Consider the following 24374-nt stretch of genomic DNA (forward strand, 5'->3'; position numbering starts at 1 on the left):
GCCTTTAGTGAAGCCATGTTGGCTATCACCAATCACCTCCTTATTTTCCATGTGCCTTAGCAGAGATTCCAGGAGGATCTGCTCCATGATCTTGCCAGGCACAGAGGTGAGACTGACTGGTCTGTAGTTCCCTGGGTCTTCCTTTTTTCCCTTTTTGAAAATGGGGGTAATGTTTCCCCTTTTCCAGTCACTGGGAACTTCACCAGACTGCCACAGCTTTTCAAATATAATGGATAGTGGCTTAGCAAACTTCATCTGCCAGTTCCCTCAGGACCCGCAGATGTATCTCCTCAGGTCCCATGGATTTGTGCACCTTCAGGTTCCTCAGATGGTCTTGAATCTGCTCTTCTCCTACAGTGGGTAGTACCTCATTCTCCCAGTCCCTGCCTTTCACTTCTGTGTCTTGGGCAGTGTGACTAGAGCCCTTGCTGGTGAAGACCGAGGCAAAAAACGTCATTGAGTACCTGTTAAAGAATTTCACTAGACGGTGGGTACCTCTAGGTTTGCTTTATTGACAACTCAGAGTTGGGCCATCACCTCAGTGAGTGGCAAAGACTGACAAGGAATAATCTCATATATATACAGTTGAAACAGTTACATAATTGGTATTTTTATCCGAGAGGGTCTGGATGTTCCTTCACGACTTCTCAGTTCTCTCTTCTTTAGTAATTTCAAAAGTCCATACAATTCCTCTGTCTCAGGTGATTCTTTATCATCTCGTTCCAGTTCTCCTTTTGAAGTTGCAGCTCACTGGTGCAGTTTCTGGTCACCACAGTCTCTTGTCTTCTTTAAACAATCTTCACCTGTAGGATTCTCAGGAACTTAAGACATTCTATTAATTATATGCTTTAGTCTATGTCTATTTTTGAATACCTAACCTTTTCTAAGTTAATCACTTATTTCCTATCTATTATTCTGTTTTACGCCTACTATTTACATTCACTATTCTGTTGATTCAGCTTGACTGGGTTTTAAGCCAGCCATGGTAAAGGCTATACAAAGGACAAATGAGCAGTACTTTTTTTATGGTTGCCTAGTATTTTCTTACCACCTGCATATCATTAATCAATTCTACAATGCTATAATCTATCTACTCATTGATATATAATTATTCTCTATATTAAAAATTAAGCTTGGTCATGGTTCGCTGTTGCCTAAGAGTCTACAAGCCTATTCCTTTTACAGCACCTCAGCCTTCTCCATATCCTAGGTGACCAGGTCTCCTGTTTCCTTCCGGAGAGGGCCCACATTTTCCCTAGTCTTCCTTTTATCACTGACATACCTGTAGAAGCTTTTCTTGTTGCCCTTGATGTCCCTGGCTAGAATTAATTCTATCTGGGCTTTAGCTTGCCTAACCTGGTCCCTGGCTGCTTGGACAATTTCTCTGTATTCCTCACAGGCTACCTGTCCTTGCTTCCACCCTCTGTAGGCCTCCTTTTTGCTTTTGAGTGTGTCCAGGAGCTCCTTGTTCATCCATGCGGGCCTCCTGGCATTTTTGTCTGACTTCCTCTTTGTTGGGATGCATTGCTCCTGAGCTTGGAGGAAGTGATCCTTGAATACTAACCAGCTTCCTAGGGTCCCTCTTCCCTCCAGGGCTTTATCCCATGGTACTCTACCAAGCAGGTCCATCAAGAGGCCAAAGTCTGCTCTCCTGAAGTCCAGGGTAGTGAGCTTGCTGTGCACCCTCCTTGCTGCTCTAAGGATCACCATCTCATGGTCACTGCAGCCAAGGCTGCCCTTGAGCTTGACATTCCCCACCAGCCCCTCCTTGTTGGTGAGAACAAGGTCCAACATGGCACCCCTCCTTGTTGGCTCTTCTATCACTTGGAGAAGTAAGTTATCATTGACACATTCCAGGAACCTCCTGGATTGCTTATGCCCTGCTGTGTTGTCCCTCCAACAGATATCATGATGGTTGAAGTCCCCCATGAGGGCCAGGGCTTGGGAACGTGAGGCTGTTCCTATCTGTCTATAGAGGGCCTCATCCGCTCAGTCTTCCTGGTCGGGTGGCCTGTAGCAGACCCCCGCTGTAACATCACCTGTCCCTGCCCTTCCTTTAATCCTGACCCATAAGCTCTCAGTTGGCTCCTCATCCATCCCCAGGTGGAGCTCCATGCACTCCATTCTGGTCCTTGACATAGATGGCAACACCCCCTCATCATCTTCCCTGCCTGTCCTTCCTGAAGAGCCTGTATCCTTCCATTCCAACACTCCAGTCATAGGAGCCATCCCACCATGTCTCTATGATGCTAATAAGATCATAGCCCTGCAGGCAGACACATGTCTAACTCCTCTTGTTTATTTCCCATGCTATGTGCATTTGCATAGAGGCATTTAAGTTCAGCTCCCAATGAAGCTGACTCACTGGCTGGGGTGGTTGGAATTCCTTTGTGCTGCACTCCAGGTGCTCTCCTGCTGACCTGTGATCCTTCTCCAGGCATTTATTACTGGTATTTGCATCAAACTGGTAAGAGTGGGATGGATTGAGGTTCCCCTCCCCTGGCAACTCTTCATGAGCTTGGCAAGCCTATGACCAAAGATGTTCTTCCCCTTCTCTGACAGATGGACTCCATCAGTCCCCAGTAGACCTTGTTTCTCAAAGTGAGTCCCATGGTCTAAGTAGCCGACCCCCTGGCTGTGGCACCAGTCCTGTAAGCATTTGTTGACTTGCCAGATTTGACTGGCCTTTTCAAACCCCTTCCATTTGACCGGGAGGATTGATGAAAATACTACCTGCTCTCCAGAGTCCTTTACTGCCGTTCCCAGGGCTCTATAATCGTTCTTGATACTCCTCAGGCTGCTCTTGGTGGTATCACTGGTGCCCACGTGAAACAACAGCAGTGGATAATAGTCAGTGGACTGTATGAGGATTGGTAGTCTCTTTGTGACTTCCCTGATATGAGCCCCAAGTAAGCAGCACACCTCTCTAGAGAGTGCATCAGGTTGGCAAATGGGTGCCTCCATACCTTTCAGAAGAGAGTTGCCTACTACTATCACCCGTTGCCTTTTCTTAGTTGCCCTGGTTGTTATACGTGGAGCAGATCAGGTTGCCTTACTCAGCTCCAGTGTCTCTCCTGATGTGACTGGTCTTTCCTCTTCAGTCTGCAGAGTGGTGAAGCAGTTCTGCAAGGGCACCTCGGTTTTTGGGGGAAGTCTCTTCCTCCTGCTGGTCCTTGCCTTACAAGCTTCCATTCTTCTGCATTACTGGCCCCCCTCGTGTGCTGGTGGGGGAGTTTTTGGTTGTTTGGCTGTGGAGGCCATAACAGCTATGTACCAGTAGGCTTACAACTCTTTTCTGGGTGAAGGATTTCCACATCTGTGCCTTTCTTTTAAATTTATTTTGTAGTTTGCATAAGCACATTTGACACAGATTAAATTGTGCCCATTGCCTCTTGTCCTGTCACTGGACATGACTGAAAAGAGCCTGGCTCTGTCTTCTTTGCAATCTCCCTTCAGGTATTTGCACATATTGATGAGATTCTCCCTGAGCTTTCTCTTCTCTAGGCTGAACAGTCCCAGCAATCTCAGCCTTCCCTCATAGGAGAGACACTGCAGTCCCTTAATCATCTTTGTAGCCCTGTGCTGGTCTCTCTCCATTATGTCCATGTCTCTCTTGTACCGGGGAGCCCAGAACTGGACACAGGACTCCAGGTGTGGCCTCACCAGTGCTGAGTAGAGGGGAAGGATCACCTCCCTCGACCAGCTGGCAACAAACCCAGGAATGTGAAAGCACAAAAGTATTTGAAATTAGTAAGCGGGATCCAAGACTGAAAAGAAATCTTCAAGAAAAGCCAGAGGGCAAAGAAAGAGGAGAAATACAGAGAAAAAAGACAAAGAGGAACATGAGATATACATTGGTGCCTGGGGTTGTTCTTCCCACAGTGCAGGACTTGGCACTTTCCCTTGTTGAACTGCATGAGGTTCCTGTCAGCCCATTTCTACAGCCTGTTGAGGTCCCTCTGGATGGCAGCACAACCCTCTGGCATATCATCCACTCCTCCCAGTTTTGTGTCATCTGCAAACTTGCTGAGGGTACACTCTGCCCCATCATTCAGATCATTAATGAAGATCTTAAATGGGATTGGATCCAGCATTGACCCCTGGGGTACACCACTAGTTACTGGCCTCCAACTAGACTGCCATGATTTCCAGAATTAGCTACTCCATCACCTTCCCAGGGATTGAGATAAGGCTGACCAACCTGTAGTTCCCTGGGTCCTCTTTCTTGCCTTTCTTGAAGATAGGAGGGACATTTTCTTTCCTCCAGTCTTCAGGCACCTCTCCCAATCACCATGATCGTTCCTAGATTATCGAGAGTGTCCTTGCAGTGACATCTTCCAGCTCCCTCACCACTCGTGGGTGCATCCCCCCATGGACTAATTATGTCCAATTTGCTTAAGTAGCCCCTGACCTGATCCTCTTCCGCCAAGGGTATGTCTTCCTTGCTCCAGCCTTTTCCCCTGCTCTCTGGGACCTGGGATTCCTGAAGGCCAGTCTTGCTAGTAAAGACTGAGGCAAAGACGACATTCAGTACCTCAGCCTTTTCCATGTCCCGTGTCACCAGGCGCCCTGCCTCATTCAGCAGTGGGCCCACATTTTCCCTAGTCTTCCTTTTGTCTCCTATGTACTTATAGAAGCCCTTCTTGTTGCCTTTGACATCACTTGCCAGATTTAACTCCAGGTGGGCTTTGGCTTTCCTAACCTCATCCCTGGATGCTAGGACAATGTTTCTGTATTCCTCCCAGGTTACCTGTCCTTGCACACACCTTCTGTATGCTTCCTTTTTGTGTTTGAATTTGGCTAGGAGCTCCTTGTTCATCCAATGCAGGCCTCCTGGCATTTTTGCCTGACTTTGTATTTGTTGGGATGGACTGCTCTTGAGCTTGGAGCAGGTGACCCTTCAATATTAACCAGGTTTCTTGGGCCCCCCTTCCCTCCAGGGCCTTATCCCACGGGACTCTTCCAAGCAGATCTTTGAAGAGGCCAAAGTCTGCTCTCCTGAAGTCCAGGGTTGTAAGCTTGCTTTTTGCCCTGTTCCTTCCCCTCAGGATCCTGGACTCTACCATCTCATGGTCACTGCAGCCAAGGCTGCCTTCGACCTTCACTTCACCCTCATTGTTGGTGAGTATGCTCCAGCAGAGCACCTCTCCTCTTTGGCTCCTCTGTCACTTGGGTCAGGAAGTTGTCATCGATGCCTTCCAGGAACCTCCTGGACTCCTTATGTCCTGCTGTGTTGTCCCTCCAGCAAATACTGGGGCGGTTGAAGTCCCCCATGAGGACCAGGGCCCGTGAAAGTGAGGCTGCCCCTATCTGTCTGTAGAGGGCCTCATCCGCTTGTTCTTCCTGGTCAGGTGACCTATAGCAGACGCCCACTACAATGCCACCCATATTGGTCTGCTGTTTAATCCTTACTCATAAGCTCTCAGGTGTCCCCTCATCCATCCCCAGGCAGAGCTCCACACACTCCAACTGCTCTCTTACATAAAGGTCAACTCCCCCTCCTTCATCTTCCCAGCCTGTCCTTCCTAAAGAGCCTATATCCCTCCATTGCAGCACTCCAGTCATGGGAGCCATCCCACCACATCTCCACGAACCCAACAAGATTGTAGCCCTGCAGCTGCACACAGATCTCTAACTCCTTGTGTTTATTCCTCATACTGCGTGCGTTAGTGTACAGGCACTTCAGAGAGGCACCCCAGCACATTGACTTCCTAGAAAGGGTTTTGGGGATTTTTCCATAATGGTGCCTTGTAGGCACTTCTTTGCTTACATGCAAATGCTGGAGGTGACCCTGCTTAAGCCCTGTTTTGTTGATTTTGTGATCCCTTCCTGTCACATCACCCCAGGCCCTTTGCTTGTCAACCCTGTCCATCACTCCCTCTGTTGGTTACTCTCTCCCTCCCCCATCGTTCTTAGTTTAAAGCCCTTCTTATGAGGTCAGCCCTCCTGTTGGCAAAAATACCTTTGCCGTGCTTAGTGAGGTGGATCCTATCTCTCCCAAGCCAATGTTGATCTGCAAACAGGGTCCCATGGTCATAGAACCCAAAACACTGTTGCCAACACCAGCTCCGCAGCCATTTACCTGCATTATCAGTGTCCTGCTCCTCACACCCTTTCCACTCACCAGCAGGATCAAGAACACCACCTGGGCCCCCATGCCCTTGACTACTGCCCCCAGAGCTCTGTAGTCACTTTTGATACTCTCTAGGTTGCCCCTGGCTGTATCATTTGTGCCCACATGGAAGAACAGCAGGGAGTAGCAGTCAGAGGGCAGACGAGCTTCAGCAGTCCCTCCACAACATCCCACATCCGGGGCCCTGGCAGGCAGCAAACCTCTCTAGATGACAGGTCAGGTTGACAGATGGATGCCTATGTCCCCCTCAGCAGGGATGACTCGCTTCTTCCTGATGGTCTCGCATAGTTTGGGATCAGGTGGCCCAGATCCTTTGCTTGAAGGCACATCTGGCTCCTCTTCAATTTTGCAGCCTAGGGCTTGGAGGGACGTATCTGCCATCTGAAGCTCCACCTGCATTGAAGCCTCTACCCTATCAAGGACAGCTGCTCCAACATGTGCTGGGGAAAAACGCCCTGTGGCGTCACCACCATACCTGAGACTGTTTATGCTGGTACGAATTCAGCTGAGGTCCCCTTCTTTGAGCCTTTTTCACTTTGTTGGTATGACTATAAGATAGAAGTTTTTAATACTCACTACAAGAAGGACATTGAGGTGTTGGAGCGTGTCCAGAGAAGGGCTACAAAGCTGGTGAGGGGTCTGGAGGACAAACCTTATGAGGAACGACTGAGGTAGCTGGGGGTGTTTAGCCTGGAGAAGAGGAGGCTGAGGGGAGACCTTATCACCCTCTACAACTACCTGAAAGGAGGTTGTAGAGAGATGGGGGCTGACCTCTTCTCCCTGGTGACAAGTGATAGGACAAGAGGAAACGGGTTCAAGTTATGTCAGGGGAGGTTTAGATTGGATATTAGGAAACATTTTTTCACTGAAAGGGTTATTAAACATTGGAATAGGCTGCCCAGGGAGGTGGTGGATTCACCATCCCTGGAGGTGTTTAAAAAAAGGGTAGATGGGGCACTTAGGGACATGGTTTAGAAGTATTTTTTGTCAGGGTAGGTTAATGGTTGGACTTGATGATCTTAAAGGTTCCTTCCAACCTCAGCAATTCTATGATTCTATGATTCTAATGCAAGATGAACTGACTTCATTACACTTGTCATTTAAAAAAAAACTTTTGGTTGAAAGGTGGATGGTGGAGGAAGTGGAGAATTGCAGGTGTTTTCTTATGTTAAATGATAGTTCACTCCATAGAAGTTATATTCAGAGACTTGTCTGATAGAGAAATTGCACACTGTAATTACATAGAAGCTTGTATCAATTGTAGTACTTCAAATTTAGATGTTGCATATATGCAGAATGTATTTAAAGTTAGAAGTTAATGTGTTGATAAAGTGGACTACAATTGATGTACGACATTGCTTAGTGATCTTTTTTAGGGCTTTCAACATTATAACTATTTTTCTTCACTTAGTCTGGTGCAAATTTCCCTAATTTCCATGAGGATTTTTAGATTTGAGGCTGAAGCTGGGGGGAGGGGGAGAGAATTTAAGAACACCTTGGTGCTGATGAATTAGAGCACTCATTAGGATTTTACCTTTGGATGTTGAGGAGTGAAGCAGTTGAGATTTTGCGGTGCAGAAGTGGATTTGAGCCCTGGAAACCTGTACTTAGCTCTAGACAATATGCGGTACACACTTCTCTGTACTTCATGCTCAGATACCATGTCACATTTAAAACAAGTCACATCTGAATCACTGAAAGAAATGTTTGATTGGTAAAATGTTTTTGTACCTGAATTTTAGGTGGGAGAGGAATAGCTCCATTAAAAATTTGTCTTTCATATTGTTTTAAGTATTTCATTCTGACTGTATTGAGTTAAATCAGTACTAGCTTAAAACTGTAAATTGTTTGTCCTTGTACATGTTGCAAAGTATTTTAAAACAATTCTATTTAGGAACAGATAGTATAACCAGGCAGGAATGTAGAGCAGAGAAAAAAAATCTGTTAACTCTCCGCACTTTTCCAGGGGAGTAATTTTTTAAAGATTTTTGAGAGCATTTTGTATGCTGGCATGAACAATATATTTCCACCAAAGAAAAAATGTCTTGCTTTGTCATTACAACAGGACCCAGTTTGCTTTTGGTTTTCTTTGTTTTATTTTATTTTGGGTTTTTTTTGTTTTATTTTATTTTGTTTTTTTTTCCTTTTCATAATGATAACAAGCTGAGTGAAGTGAAGACAAGGTTCATGACCACCTGAGGAACCTGAACATATACAAGTCTATGGGACCTGATGAGATGCACCCCAGAGCCCTGAGGGAATTGGCTGATGTAGTTGCCAAGCCACTCTCCATGATATTTGAAAAGTCATGGCAGTCAGGTGAAGTCCCTGATGACTGGAAAAAGGGACACATTGCACCCATTTTTAAAAAGGTTAGAAAGGAGGATCCTGGGAACTACTGACATGTCAGCCTCACCTCTGTGCCTGGGAAGATCATGGAACAGATCCTCCAAGAAGCTATGCTAAGGCACATGGAGGACAGGGAGGTGATTCGAGACAGCCAGCATGGCTTCACCAAGGACAAGTCCTGCCTGACCAACCTGGTGGTCTTCTATGATGGAGTGGCTGCATCAGTGGACAAGGGAAGAGCAATGGATGTCGTCTATATGGACTTCTGTAAGGCCTTTGACATGGTCCCCCACAACATCCTTCTCTCTAAGTTGGAGAGATACGGATTTGATGGGTGGACTGTTCGGTGGATAAGGAACTGACTGGATGGTCACACACAGAGGGTAGTGGTCAATGGCTCGATGTCCAGATGGAGAGGGGTGACGAGTGGTGTCCCTCAGGGATCTGTACTGGGACCAGTGCTGTTCAACATCTTCATCAGTGATTTAGACAGTGGGATCAAGTGCACCCTCAGCAAGTTTGCTGATGACACCAAGCTGAGTGGTGCGGTTGACATGCCAGAGGGACGGGATGTCATCCAGAGGGACTTGGACGAGCTAGAGAGGTGGTCCTGTGCAAACCTCATGAAGTTCAACAAGGCCAAGTGCAAGATCCTGCACTTGGGTCAGGACAATCCTCATTATCAATACAGGCTGGGGGATGATGTGATAGAGAGCAGCCCTGCAGAAAAGGACTTGGGGGTACTGGTGGATGAAAAGCTGGACATGAGCCAACAATGTGCACTCGCAGCCCAGAAGGCCAATTGCATCCTGGGTTGCATCAAAAGAACTGTGGCCAGCAGGTCGAGGGAGGTGATTCTCCCCCTCTACTCTGCTCTCGTGAGACCCCACCTGGAGTACTGAGTCCAGCTCTGGAGCCCTCAGCACAAGAAGGACATGGACCTGTTGGAGAGGGTCCAGAGGAGGGCCATGAAGATGATCAGAGGGCTGGAGCACCTCTCCTATGAGGACAGGCTGAGAGAGGTGGGGTTTGTTCAGCCTGGAGAAGAGAAGGCTCCAGGGAGACCTTATAGCGGCCTTCGGTACCTGAAGGGGGCCTACAACAAAGCTGGGGAGGGGCTGTTTGCAAGGGCATGTAGCCATAGGACGAGGGGCAATGGTTTTAAACTGGAGCAGGGTAGGTTTAGATTAGACATTAGGAAGAAGTTCTTTACAATGAGGGTGGTGAGGCACTGGAACAGGCTGCCCAGAGAGGTGGTGGAGGCCCCATCCCTGGAGACGTTCAAGGCCAGGCTTGCTGAGGCTCTGAGCAACCTGATCTAGTTGAAGATGTCCCTGCTTACTGCAGGGGGGTTGGACTAGATGACCTTTAAGGGTCCCTTCCAACCCAGCACATTTTATAATTCTATGAGGTTGGGAATATACTGTAAGGACACATACAGATGCTGGTAATACTGCGAATGGTGTTGAACTAACAGGTTTTGATCTTGACTGGAGAATTATGGTTTATAATGAATGTTTCAGCAAAGCAAATTAGTTGACTCTCTCTTTTTCTTCCTTTTCTAGGCTCAAATTTGAATCGCTGTGGATTCAGAGGCTCTTCATATTTAGGGATGCCATTCAATCCATCCAAGGTTAGTTAAGTGTGGGGGAAAAAGATTTTCAATTAGGCAGTAAATGATCACGGGCTGTTTTTTTTTTAATATTAACTACAGAATTGTGGAAAATCTGGGAAACGGGGTTTTTTGCACTGTTAGTATACTGAAGCAATTGCAGAGATTTTAAGAAACGTGCAGTACTCTTAAAAATGGTACTGCTTGTGTTTCCAGGGGCAGTGACATACAAATTGTGGCTTGTCTCAGTTCACTTCTCTGATCTATAACTGGGGAGGGGAAACTTCTCCAGGTCAACAACTGTCTGTGGACCTGGAAGTGAAGGGCAGAACAGCTCTGTATCAGGTGGTACAGCACATGCTGTTCTTCAGTGTTCCTCTTCCTTTGATGAAACATGGGGTGTTTGATTGTACCTGGTATCCATTCAAAAACAGGCAAGGCTTTGCTCATCCCAGTCTGTGGTGGGAGACCATAAGAGAGGATGCTTTTAAGCCCATGGAACTGAGGTTCAAGAGAATTAAGTCTGTATAGGAAAAGAAATTGCCCTTAATACAGGGGAGAAAGGAGGTGAACAGAGGCTGCTAAAGATGATACAGAAGGCCTGATAAGGTTGGAAGATGGAAATAGGGGCCAGCGTGCAGGAAGGACTATGAAAAAGATACAGAAGTTCTGTGCTGCGTTTGAGAATGAAAAGGCAGATCCACTAAAGAGTGGATGAAACATCTGAGAGTCCTAAATTATGAACAAGTATTTGATTTTTCTAGAGGACAGATAAAAAAATTTTAGATATGAGTATGAATACTGGGATACAAAATTGAAAGCGAGGATGGACATCTGATATGGTTATGACTGTAGATGAGTGTAAAACTGCTAGAACTAGCTTGAGTATGAAGCATCTTGTTTTGACCTCATTTTTATTTACTCTGACAGCACAGCTTTACGTTTCTGAGTAGCTTGTGGGAATGTTAATCTACAATAGAGTAATAACCACTTAATGCCTCTTCTTGTCAGCCAAGTATTCATAGTAGTAATATTTAGAAGTTATGCTTTATAACAAGGGAAAAATAATTATAAAGACAATTTTGTATGTCTCTACATCAGGTGCTACAGCAGTGTGTGACAGACAAGGTAATCTCTCTCTTGGTTTGCTTTGGTATTTAGCCCCTTTACACTAGAGATGGTGTCTGCAGTGAGCTTCAATTGTAGTAGTAAGATGAAGTCATCATCTGTTTTAATTGGAATTCACCTCAGTGTCAATCTTACCTCCAACTGAGCTTGAAGGAAAGAAGGAAAATTTCTGCTTAAAACAAAACCTAAAACAATAAAGACATAATTTTTGAAACCAAAATAATAAAAATGTATCGGTCATGTTTTCCCAAAGGTCTGGTGAGTCAATGCCATGCCATGTAGTACATTAAAAAGAGCACATACTTTTGGGAAACTTTTTCAAATCTTCCCCAGTGCATAAAGCTTGAAGAATGAGTTTTGCATATAGTTCTGAGATGTTGTAAAGCCCTTTGAAGATGAAGATTTCAAAAGAACTGGAAAGCGTCATTGTAGTTTGACAGCACTTTCTGGTGTTTTAATTTACTACTCAATTTCCAATAGTACATGCTTCAAGCATAAATATTCTCTTTTCAGGAAATGCACTGCGGCCCATCATGTGTCTCATAACCTGTTAGTTAATCTGTAGAAGAAACAAAGTGTAGAATCATGTAACCTGTGGAAACTAATTACAAGGTTGTTATATATGGAAAACTGTTTGCAGAGGGATGTGCTTTTTATTCAAGCATCATAATACTTTTTATTGCATCTGCATTAAAGGGATCAGATCTGCTTTGATTTATTGGCATACAAAGGTTTAAAGTATTTCCAGAGTTGTTCCCCTAAAATGTTCTGAAATTACTCAAAGAAAGAAATACTTAAAGTCCACTGTGATAACTTTGAATTATGTTTAGTAGTCTTGTTGTTTTTCTTTATTTGTCATTAAAATATGCTCAATTAAATCTGTGTCTTCAAAAATAAAAGAAACCTGTAAGGTTTTTGGATTTGTGTTGGCAGTTATTTATTTCATGCTGCTACAGTGATTTAATTTTTGGACTCTGAGAAGGTGCAATACTGGAACTAGACAAATATCTTTTATCACTAGAGACACTTTTAGGTAATAGAAAAAAAAAAGCAGGGGATATGTTAGATCCTCCCAACTTTACTAAATGTTACCAGGACAACTCATTTGTTCTCTCTTTTTTTTTTTTTTTTTTTTTACCATTATCCTTTTAGTGTTTGATTGTAGCGTCTATGCAGTTCTTTGGGATGGTAGCAAAAATGAAGCACAACCATATCCCCTTGACCAGCTCCCCATGCAGTCTTAACAAGCCTTAACATTCTTAACTCTAAATGAAGGCTGAGAGTGCCACTTTTATCAGTGCATTTAAACATGAATTGTTTCAAATTAGAAAATAATAATTTTCTGAAATGCCTCCAGATTCTTTGGTCTCTCATATTTAGTGTTACTTGAGTTTAAAATAGCTTTCAAAATTAGGGGGTAACAGTCTCCTTACAGTTTCAGACAGGCCTAGGTCTTTTCAATCTATTTATAAAGTGTTACAAATAAGTTTTAGGGGCTAGATTTAAAGCCAGTGCCTAGAACTTCTTTGTAAGAGTGCGTGAGGTAACATATGTTTTCACTTGTAAAAAAAAAAAATCTGTTTTGTGTTCCCTATACAATGCTGTATTCTCTCAAGGCTGAAACACTCCATGTTTATAACACTGATACCAAGTGAGAAAAAAACTTTTTGAAAGTCTGACTCTGCCTGTGTAGCAGTATGTTTGGGAGCACTCTTTAGTGTTTGGAAAGATCATGCCTACATTTTTGCAGCATAGGTAGCTTTTTAGCTGTCTCTGCAGTGGTCAGCAAAAACTGTTGATAGCTGTGAGTTAAGTTTAAATAGTTGTTCTGGGTAATGTGTTATGGAGCATTATCAGGTCACTGAACTAGATATAAATGTTTGAAAGCTTTCCCTCACCTTGCATCCTTAGTGTTAATTCTTTAAAGGAAGACTCGGGTTGTGAAGACCATGATGGTAGCTTTCATAGAGTAGGACTGGTTTACTCCATTACACGGAATGTCAGAATGGTAGGGGTCGGAAGGGACCTCTGGAGATCATCTAGTCCAACCCCCCTGCCAGAGCAGGATCACCTAGAGCAGGTTGCACAGGAATGCATACAGGCGGGTTTTGAATATCTCCAGAGAAGGAGACTCCACACCACAACCTCTCTGGGCAGCCTGTTCCCATGCTCTGTTACCCTCAAAGGAAAGAAGATTTTCCTCATGTTGAGATGGGATTTCCTGTGTTCCAGTTTGTGCCCGTTGCCCCTTCTCCTGTCACTGGGCACCACTGAAAAGAGCCTGGCCCCATCCTCCTGACACCCACCCTTTAAGTATTTATAAGTGTTGATAAGATCCCCCCTCAGCCGTCTTTTTTCCAGACTGAAGAGACCCAAATCCCTCAGCCTTTCTTCATAAGAGAGGTGTTCCAGTCCCCTCATCATCTTGGTAGCCCTTTGCTGCACCCCCTCCAGCAGTTCCCTGTTCTTGAACTGAGGAACCCAGAACTGGACACAGTACTCCAGGTGCGGCCTCACCAGGGCAGAGTAGAGGGGGAGGATGACCTCCCTTGACCTGCTGGCCACACTCTTCTTGATGCACCCCAGGATGCCATTGGCCTTCTTGGCCACAAGGGCACATTGCTGGCTCATGGTCATCCTGTTGTCCACCAGGACTCCCAGGTCTCTTTCCACAGAGCTGCTCTCCAGCAGGTCAGCCCCCAACCTGTACTGGTGCATGGGGTTATTCCTCCCCAGGTGCAGCACCCTACACTTGCCCTTGTTGAATTTCATAAGGTTTCTCTCCACCCAACTCTCCAGCCTGTCCAGGTCTCTCTGTATGGCAGCACAGCCTTCTGGTGTGTCAGCCACCCCTCCCAGTTTTGTGTCATCAGCAAACTTGCTGAGGGTGCACTCTATCCCTTCATCCAGGTCATTGATGAATACATTGAACAGGACTGGACCCAGTACTGACCCCTGGGGAACACCACTTGTCACTGACCTCCAACTAGACTCTGTGCCCCTAATCACAACCCTCTGAGCTCTGTCTTTCACCCAGTTATCTATCCACCCCCCTGTCCGTTCATCTAGCCCACACTTCCTAAGCTTCCCTATGAGGATGCTGTGGGAGACTGTGTCGAACGCCTTGCTTAAGTCAAGGTAGACAACGTCCATTGCCCTCCCCTCATCTATCCATCCAGTCATGCCATCATAGAAGGCTATCAGATTAGTCAGACGTGATTTCCCCTTGGTGAATCTATGTCGACTACTTCTGATAGCTTTCTTTTCCTCGACATGCCTTGAGATGATGCCCAGAATGAGCTGTTCCATCATCTTTCCAGGGATGGAGGTGAGGCTGACTGGCCTGTAGTTCCCCGGCTCCTCCTTCTTGCCTTTTTTTGAAGACTGGAGTGACATTGGCTTTCCTCCAGTCCTCAGGCACCTCGCCTGTTCTCCAGGACCTTTCAAAGATGATGGAGAGCATCCCAGCAATGACTTCCACCAGCTCCCTCAGCACTCTTGGGTCCATCAGGACCCATGGACTTGTGGATATCCAGTTTACTTAACTGATCTCTCAGTTGATCCTCCTCAACCAAGGGGAAGTCTTCCTTCATCCAGACTTTCCCTGTTACTTCCAAAGTCTGGGACTCCTGAGGGCTGGCAAAAGCAAAGAAGGCATTCAGTAACTCTGCCTTCTCTGCATCCTCTGTCACCATGGCTCCTGTCTCATTCAGCAGCAGGCCCACATTTTCTCTAGTTTTCCTTTTGCCTCCAATATACTTGAAGAAACCCTTCCTGTTGAGCTTGACATCCCTTGCCAGGTTTAATTCCAAGGAGGCCTTGGCTTTCCTCATTTCATCCCTGCATCCTCCGACAGCATTCTTGTAATCTTCCCAAGGGGTCAGTCCCTTCTTCCACGTGCTGTAAACTCCCTTTTTCCACTTGAGCTTTTTCAGAAGCTCCCTGCTCAACCATGCAGGTCTCCCGATTTCTTGCTCTTAGGGATGCACCGATCCTGAGCTTGGAGAAAGTGGTCTTTGAATACCAACCAGCTCTCTTGAGTCCCCCTACCTTCCAGAGCCCTAGCCCATGGGATCTCTCCAAGCAGTTTCTTGAAGAGGTCAAAGTTAGCCCTCCTGAAGTCCAAGGTTGCAATCCTACTTGTTTTGTGCGTACTGCCCGTGATCCTGAACTCTCATGACCACTACAGCCAAGGCTGCCCCCAACCTTAATGTCCTCCACCAGTCCCTCTGTGTTTGTCAGTACCAGGTCTAGAAGTGCTCCTCGCCTTGTTGGCTCCTGTACCACCTGTGTCAAAAAGTTATCATCAATACACTGGAGGAGCCTCCTGGACTGTGCGTGCCTGGCTGTGTGGCCTTCCCAGCAGATATCGGGGTGATTGAAGTCCCCCATGAGAACCAAGGCCTGTGATTGTGAGGCTACCTTCAGCTGTCTGTACAAGGCCTCATCAGCTTCCCCATCCTGATCAGGTGGCCTGTAATAAACACCCACAACAGTGTCCCTCTCATTAGCCTTCCCCTTAATCCTTACCCACAAGCTCTCAACTCTCTCTTCGTCCCGCCCCCCCCAGGGAGAGCTCAATACATTCCAGATGCTCTCTCACACAAAGAGCAACTCCACCACCTCGCCTTGCTGACCTGTCTTTCCTGAAAAGGACATAGCCATCCATGACTGCATTCCAGTCATGTGAGCTGTCCCACCATGTCTCAGTAATTGCAATGAGATCGTGGCCCTGCAACCGCACACAGATCTCCAGCTCTTCCTGTTTATTCCCCGTGCTGCGTGCGTTGGTGTATAAGCATTTCAGAGAGGGAGTTGAATGTGTAGTTTTCACCCTTGAGGGGTGGTAGGCCTTCTGGCTCTCAAAAATATTAGCACGCTGCCCCACAAGTGCTGAGCTACTACACCCAGGCACCTCTCTGGCAAGCCCAGTTGCATCTCCATCCCCCTTTGAATCTAGTTTAAAGCTCTCTCAATGAGCCCTGATAACTCTTGTCCTAGGACCCTTTTCCCCCTGCGAGATAAGCTATTCCCATCCGTTACCAGCAGGCCTGGTGTCTTGTAAATCAAGCCATGGTCAAAGAACCCAAAGTCCTGCTGGTAGCAGCAGGCTCGGAGCCAGGCGTTGATCTGCTGGCTCCTCCTATTTACCCCCTCATCATTTCCCCGAACTGGAGGGATAGAGGAGAACACGACTTGTGCTCCCGATCCCTTGACCAGTCGTCCCAAGGTCCTGAAATCTCTCTTCATTGCCCTCGGACTTCTTCTCACTACTTCGTCGCTGCCTACCTGAAAGATCAAAAGGGGATAATAATCTGAGGGCCGTACCAGGGAAGGAAGCTGCTTCTTTACATCCTTAACCTGGGCCTCAGGGAGGCAGCAGACCTCCCTATGTAGCGGGTCTGGTCTGCATATTGGGCCTTCCGCTCCCTTCAGTAGCGAGTCGCCTATGACAGTGACCCGTCTTTTATTCTTTACTGCAGAGGTTTTGATGTGGGGGGTGGTCTGACTAGACCTCGATGACACCTCCAAGGTAGGAGAACTATCATGTTTGTCATCATCCAGGTTCCCTTGCAGAGCACTGTACCCGTTATGCAATGACATCTGGGAAGGTGAGGTAGTCGCTGGGCAGACGCGACTGTGTGAAGAAGCTCAGAAGCAAAAAGCAGAAGAAAGGAAAAGACCTTCTTGCGTTCTTTCAATACTTGAAGGGGGCTTATAAGAAAGATGAAGAAAGACTTTTTGCCAGGGCCTGTAGTACAGGACAAGGAGCAACAGTTTTAAATTGACAGAGAGTAGATTTAGTTTGGACATAAGGAGGACATTTTTTACAATGAGGGTGGTGAGACACTGGAACAGGTTGCCCAGAGAAGTTGTGGATGCCCCATCGCTGGAAGTATTCAAGGTCAGGTTGGATGGGGCTTTGAGCAACCTGATCTAGTGATCATCCAGGTTGGACCTAGATAATCTTTAAAGGTCCCTTCTGACCCAAACCATTCTATGATTCTATGTTTGGAAACTTAGTTTTCTTCATAGTTGCCCATGTGACTTTTTCACCTTCTCTGTTGAGTAGCTAAAGCTTTTTCAGTGCTGCTGCAGCCACGTTCACCTTGTTTTGTGCCTGCCTACTGCAATGTGATTCCCTAGTATGAGAACAGTGGGCAATAGGTATTTTTATCCTAGCTTCTTATTTAAAATAACATTTTCTGGCTTGGAAAACAAGCATGATTTGGCCTGAAAAATACTGTGTACCCGCAACATAATCTCATTTAACTTGTTTTTGTACTGCTTTTTGCATGTCTTTTTAATATGAATTGCAAAATAAAAATGGCAATTGACATAATCCTAGTAAAATGTGCTGTAAAAACTTGTCCATCTTTGCTGCTCAGTACAGAAATAGCTCTTTTATCCTGTTTAAAATAAAAAAAAGAACTCATCTTTCAGTTCTTCCAAATTGATCCATCTTAAGTACCATCTTAAGTATCCAAAGTCATCTTGTTACATGTGGTTTGTGTTGTCATGCATCAGTATAGTCCAGGATGTACCTAACAAATATCACAAGGAAAAATAATAATTTTAGGACAGATGTATCAATCTCCCTCCTTTTTGGCTTTGTACCATGTAACTAGTCAACTGACAGAGAGATTACAAATAATCCTTCACACTACTTTCTACTTGTAGATCATTAGGTTCTAAAATCTTTGCAGAAAGAACCTGTAGAGGTATGGCTATTTAACAGAGAGTTCCCCCAACTGCCAGGGAACTAATGCCCAGTAGTGTGTCAGGATAAACTTAGATATGGTTCAGCACATTTGATTCTTTTCGCTTAACTCTTGCGTGAATCAGTGTTGGCGTAGTCCTGTTCCACAGCTTCCTACTGACGAGCTGTTTACAAGGATAGCAGAGCTGTGCAGTAATTTAGTTTCATCCAGAAAAGTTGAGTGGGATGCGATCAGTCTAACCATAATTAGTGAAGGGAAATGAACTTTACCTCTTTAATAATAAAAAATGAATACATGATTGTAATATCTTATGATGTTTTATTATTTCTTTCTTTTTCTTTTCCCCTTAAGGGTCCTGGTATGCCTCACCCCTATGATAGTGGGCACATAGCAATGACTTACACAGGTCTTTCATGTCTGGTTATTCTTGGAGATGATTTAAGTCGAGTAAATAAAGATGCCTTACTGGCAGGACTGAGAGCTCTCCAGCTGGAGTATGGAAGGTAAAAGATATAAAATATGTTACAACTCTCTGGAAGGTTAATAGAAAACACAAGTGTAGAATTAAACATAATACAGTTTTATGAAAATAGTTGTATAATATTTTCTTTCCATCAGAAAATATTTTGGTGGGGATAAGCAATAGAACAACATTCTAGTTTACAGGACCAAAGAGCTCTTTATGTCCAGAGTTGCTTTCATACTGGAGAATGATGATGTTTGCTCACAGCTGTAGAAACATCCTATTGGAAAGTTAATGGTTTAGCTTGTGTCTTGGGGATAGTTGTTTTGTTTGTTTGTTTATTTCTTATATCTTTCAGATAAGCAAGTTTTTTCTCTATTCGTATTCTCTGGTTTTGCAAGGCCCTGGTGGAGCATGACGTTTGCTCTGCTTTGTGGGAGGGTGAGCTTTATTTAGTTTTGAGAGATTCAGTCCATTAATATAAAGGATTAATTAACCTATAACTTATAATAGGAATATAATATTATTAAAATTCATTGTGAGATTCATCCTTTTTGCATGAATTTTAAAAAAGATGGTATATACCCTTTGAGCTACATCTGTTTGGGTTTTATGTAGGCTGGAGCTGGTAGCTAATGAAAACTTCTGCTAGGTTACATGATCTGTCTGTGTACTTAGATTTTACTGAATATCACTTTTTAGAGTTAAGAAATGCATAACTGTAGAAATCTTATTCCTGAAGAAATTATGTTTTACTTCATAATGAAATTGCTGTCCCCATTTACTAGCTACGAAAGCCTTTGTTTTGGTCAAATGGCTTTGTATTGCCTAGAAGTGTCCTATAATTAAAACTTTTTTTAAAATGGAGCATAACTATTAAAATGCAGTGTTACATGTGTAGGTTAAAAAAAAACAAAACCAAACAAACACCTCCCCCCTCTGGAATGTTCTAAATGTAAGTAGTGAATATGAACTAGATGATCTACAATTTCCTGTTACTTATAGCAACAGACTGACCTTAATGGGCTAAATTCTAATGTATGTATATATGGATTTGTTGGTTTACTTCCATTTGCAACATCTTCTAGCGCATGGGGGTACTTCTACCACTGCTATATACATTCCTATTATATGTTGTACCATTTTTGTCGTTAAAGTTTATTCAAGAGGAAGGAGTTAGTGATGAGTTCCTCCAAACCTGCTAGCATCTTGAAGTGGTTGCTTGTCATCATGCCTGATTACAATAATAAACTGCACACAGTTAATCTGTTCTACATGTTTGTATCATGTATGGTTTTAATGTACAGACTGATACCTCTTCTACTATAAATTGAAGTAACTAACTTATTTTAAAAGGAAAAATAATGCAATTCCTAAAATGCTTTTCATATTTTCTAATGTAACGGGATATAAAATGTATATGCAAGAAACCTTTCTTTCAGTTTCTGTGCTGTGCTGGAAGGAAGTAAGAATGATATGAGGTTTGTGTACTGTGCTTCCTGCATCTGCTACATACTTGATAACTGGTCAGGCATGGATACAAAAAAAGCAGTAGACTACATTAGAAGAAGTATGGTGAGTATTCCCAAAGTGTTATTTCTCAATGCATTTTCAAGTTAATAGCTTTAGTTCTTTACTATGACTAAAAATCTATCCATCCAAATAGAAATATTACAGTAATTTTTTTCTTTTCTATTCCTACTTCAATGAGTTGAAAATTAAAAGTACATTCCTTTTTGTATTTATATTTTCATTGTAATGTTTGTACTAGCAAAGTAATCGTATTGGTTGTGTATGTTTGTTGCAAGTTAAATTAAGTCTGATCTTTTTTCTTTAATATTTGATTTAAAATTTAAAGCAAATTTTTAAAAATTGAAGCCTGAAGTTCCTATAACTTTAAAAAATGCATAAGTAAAGCATTGCATCACTAAAATCCTCAAATTTCAACGAGCTCTAGTCCTCCTTTTTAAAATCATATACAGAATCAATGGAAAAACTAATTATTGAGATCAAGTCAAGCTTATTAAATGTTCCCAGTCCAGTACATCCCCTTACAGTACAGCAAGGATGTACATCATCTCTGTAATTGTATTTTTATTACATCTTCTCTGCAAAAAAGATGAAGTATTCTCAGAATACTTTTGATGCTTTGTTTGTCAGTGAAGCTCCTCCTTTTTATTTCACTTTACAAAGCATTTTTTACAGCATTTTAAAAATAATTTTAACAGCAGTTATTTTATAGGGCAGGTAAAGTTCAATGCCAAATAGTATGCTTAGTATGTTGTTGCTTCTGCCCCCCCGCCTCGCCAGTCTTCAGTTTTTGAAAGGCCGATGCTCTTGCTCTATACTAGAGCATTTCTTGTGCTTCAGCATTGTACATACAGTAGTACCGTACATTATGCCTTCATGTACATTAACCATCTTTTGGGTTAGAGACAGATTTTATTTATGCACTTCAATTTTGTTTGGAATTATGTATCCATTTTCCCTTTTTAGAAAGGCCCAAAAATTGTAGGGCTTTTTAAATGGTTATCTACACTGCATGTTTTCCCTTTTTGGCAAAGAAATGTTTACCTAATTCCAGATTTTTAACATATATCACAACTGAAATGAACTCCATGCTCTTTGATTGAAGAAAAAAGTCATAAAACCTGCCTGTATTGAAACAACACTGATTTGTGCCAAGAGCTTTTTGAGACATAGGTTCAGAATTTAACTAGATTAAAATGGTGGAATGGTCTGATAATAATTTTGCTAATAAATGGATAAATTGTAATGTCTGTAAAAGTGATTTCACTCTGAAGTAACTGGTTTGTGGATTTTTTTCTTTAGTCTTATGATAATGGCCTGGCACAAGGAGCTGGACTGGAATCTCATGGTAAGAATGTTAACATGTTCTATACCCATTTTTAAGACTGGAATTGAGAAATGCTGCAAGAAGTGCAGGGTATGTCATGCTTTTCCTTCTTTTCTGGTTTTAAGGAAGTGGGAAGAAGAGGAGCAAATCCAAAACGTGCCTCAGAATATGTCGTCTTCTCTTAGTTCCAGCTTAATATCAGACCAGATGGGCTCTTAATATATCATCTCTGTTATTCTACCTCATGAATGTTTTGTTGAAAGGTGTTGGCTGTAGTTCTCGTCTCTTGCTGACAGAGAAACCTATTTCTACATGTACCATTGGTATTCTGTGGATTTATCTGAAGAGATCTTGTACAATGCACTTGATAATTTCCAGTTTCAGCAGATATCAGTAAAGTCTAGAAACATCTACTCTGCTAGATTACAGCATCCATTGGGGACTCAAATCTTGAAGCTGCAGTTAATTTTTCTAAATAGGTGGTAAGGGATTTTAGGAGCAGTCGCCTCCTTGAGTAGCTCCAGCCCAGACTGAGAGATAGGGCTGCTACTTTCCTGCCTGCAGGTTCAACCACAGTAGCAAAGATGAGCACCTATCCAAGAGACACACACACATCTTTTATGTAAAACAGATGAAGTGTTCTCAGTCCAGTTAATGCACATCACAGGAAGCTTTCTGGCAGACCACTATATACTGGTTAGGAACATAGTTTTCTTCAAATGTTCTTTTTCATAAAGTCAGTCTGATTCATATGCTGTTCATTAATGACATAAGCCTGCATATTGGAATGAAGAGTATGAACAAAATTTTATACTGTCACACTTGTATTGCTTTTAATGCCTGAGCTAACCTGTTTAATGTTAGCTAATATGTTACTATTCTGCCCTGTGGTATAGCCATACTCTCAGGCCTAAGTTGCTATAGGATATGGTCAGTTTATATATTGTGCAGTTCTAAACAATATTCAGTGTTTAGAATGCCCTAGACATGCAGTGTTGATTGTTAAGGGATGTTAGGAGCGGTTGCCTCCTCCATCAGCTCTGACCCTGGACTCCTGCCTGCCTGGTTGCTGAAGCCCAGCCTGGGGACCCAGGGTCTCTGCCCAGGCTGAGGGACGCAGCTACCCGCTTTCCTGTTTGCAGGTTCAACCAGTAGCAAAGCTGAGCACATAACCCAGACACACACACACACACACACACACACACACACACAGAGGACACTGACAAGGCCACCTTCTCAGTGGTACCCTATTCCCCTGCACTGCTCGGGGAGGAGGTAAAAGAGTTGGGAATGAAGTTGAGCCTGGGAAGAAGGGAAGGGTAGGGGAAGGTATTTTTAGATTTGTTCTTATATCTTGCTATCCAATTCTGTTTAACTGGCAATAAATTAAATTAATTTCCCTAAGTCGAGTCTGCTTTGCTCATGATGGTAATTGGTGAGTGATCTCCCTGTCCTTATCTGGACCCACGAGCTTTTTGTCTTATTTTCTCCCCTTGTCCTGTTGAGGAGGGGGGTATGATAGAGTGGCTTGGTGGGCACCTGGTGGCTAGCCAAGGTCAACCCACCCCACTTACCAGTTACACAGAATTTCTAGCAATTAGCATAGCTTTCCTATTACCTAAAATTTCAGTTACCTAGACTTTTCACTCACCTGGACCCTCTGCAGATTGGGTCAAATTCTTAATAATCAGCACACAATACAATAATCATAATCTAGACTCTGACTTTAAAAAAGTACACGAGTCATTCACTCAGTCCTCGGAGGAAGAAGAATGATGGAAGCGGTGTCACAGTACTCTGGCCAACAGTGAGGATACTCCCCTTTCCCCCTCCATCATGGTGCAGGCATCCCCTGTATCACACCAGGAAGCATGAAGGCCTCAGCAGACTGTCTGCTGTTGGATCTCCTTCAAAAGCCTTTTGGATAAGCTGATATCTTTATACCTCTCAGTCTGGGGGTTTAGTCTTTACCATTTCCATAAGTTAGTGGATTCTGAAGAGGCTGCCAGACAAACAATATGCAATAGTTTTGTCTGCAGGAGACAGCAAGCTGCAGGTGTCAATGGCCACATAATGATCTTTATCTCTTCCTGTCCATTGTGTTCTGCTTACCCTTTGACCTAATGGTGCTTCTCCCAGCATACATCAGGCCTTAGCATGAGCTGTGTGTTAGACAAAATCTGAGGAAGAGTTGAGTGACCAGTCACAGAAGGCATTCCTGATCACTGGGAGATCATGGGTTTTGCCATCCAGAATATCTCACGTGCTGTTACGCTTCCCTGTTCCATAATGGGTGTCACCATATCCTGGCAACAATGCTGTACCAGGTGTCAGAAGCAGGGGGTACTGGTCCCACCCTGGTAGCACTGCCCAGACCCCCAGGCCCTCTTATTTGCTTCATGGGTCCCCTACTTGCTGGCTTGTCCAGCTTGATGCTTGCTAGCAAACATGCACTCACACACTTGTCCCGCAGGCGCTCCACATTCGCAAGTTCTCCTCGAATACCACCAGCACAGTCCCTCTGGCTGATACCCCTGCCCAGACTCAGGGCTTCCTACTTGCTGGCTAGTCCAGCTTGAAGTTTGCTAGTGAATACACATGCACACCCCATGCACCACCAGATTTGGGGAAATACAGACACTCAGTCTCCCCCCATCAGCCAGCACCAGGCACCAGACTGACCTGCAGTCCTGCTCCAGCCACTCGCCTCACTAATCTGGTCCCTCCCAGTAGCTGCTTTTTTGGGATGCACCTCATTCCTGCCGTAGTGGATGGTGGCCAAGACCCCCCACCCGGTCCAGTAGTTGACACCATAGCCCAGGGGCACCTAGAGCCCTGGTCTGATTCCTCCGGTAAGTGGCACCAAATCCACTCACACAGGTCTCCCTAGTAGCTGACGCTTAGTCCTCACAGCACACATGCACATGGGATACGATACAGTTTATGCAGAGACAGTTAAGAAAGGATTTAATAAGAAGATAGATCAGACTGCAGTGATCAGGTGCAGGGCTCAGTCAGACAACTGTATTGACTGGTGCCATTTTAGACATGACCAGTCCTTTTTATACCCTTTTCTGTCTATTCCCGTTTTGTTCCTCCCTGCTCCCCCT

At 44.1% G+C, this 24374-nt stretch overlaps 1 protein-coding gene across 1 annotated transcript in view; it reads left to right on the forward strand.

Moving 5' to 3' along the window:
- LOC141735474 (geranylgeranyl transferase type-1 subunit beta-like) overlaps positions 1-24374 on the forward strand; it is a 56679-nt gene that overhangs the window by 26288 nt on the left and 6017 nt on the right. The window contains 4 exon segments of the mRNA XM_074568320.1: positions 10048-10115; positions 18296-18447; positions 19850-19982; positions 21240-21285. Coding sequence (XP_074424421.1) covers positions 10048-10115; positions 18296-18447; positions 19850-19982; positions 21240-21285 — 399 coding nt within the window.

This window comes from Larus michahellis, chromosome W (assembly GCF_964199755.1).
Source record: "Larus michahellis chromosome W, bLarMic1.1, whole genome shotgun sequence".
Lineage (NCBI taxonomy): Eukaryota > Metazoa > Chordata > Aves > Charadriiformes > Laridae > Larus > Larus michahellis.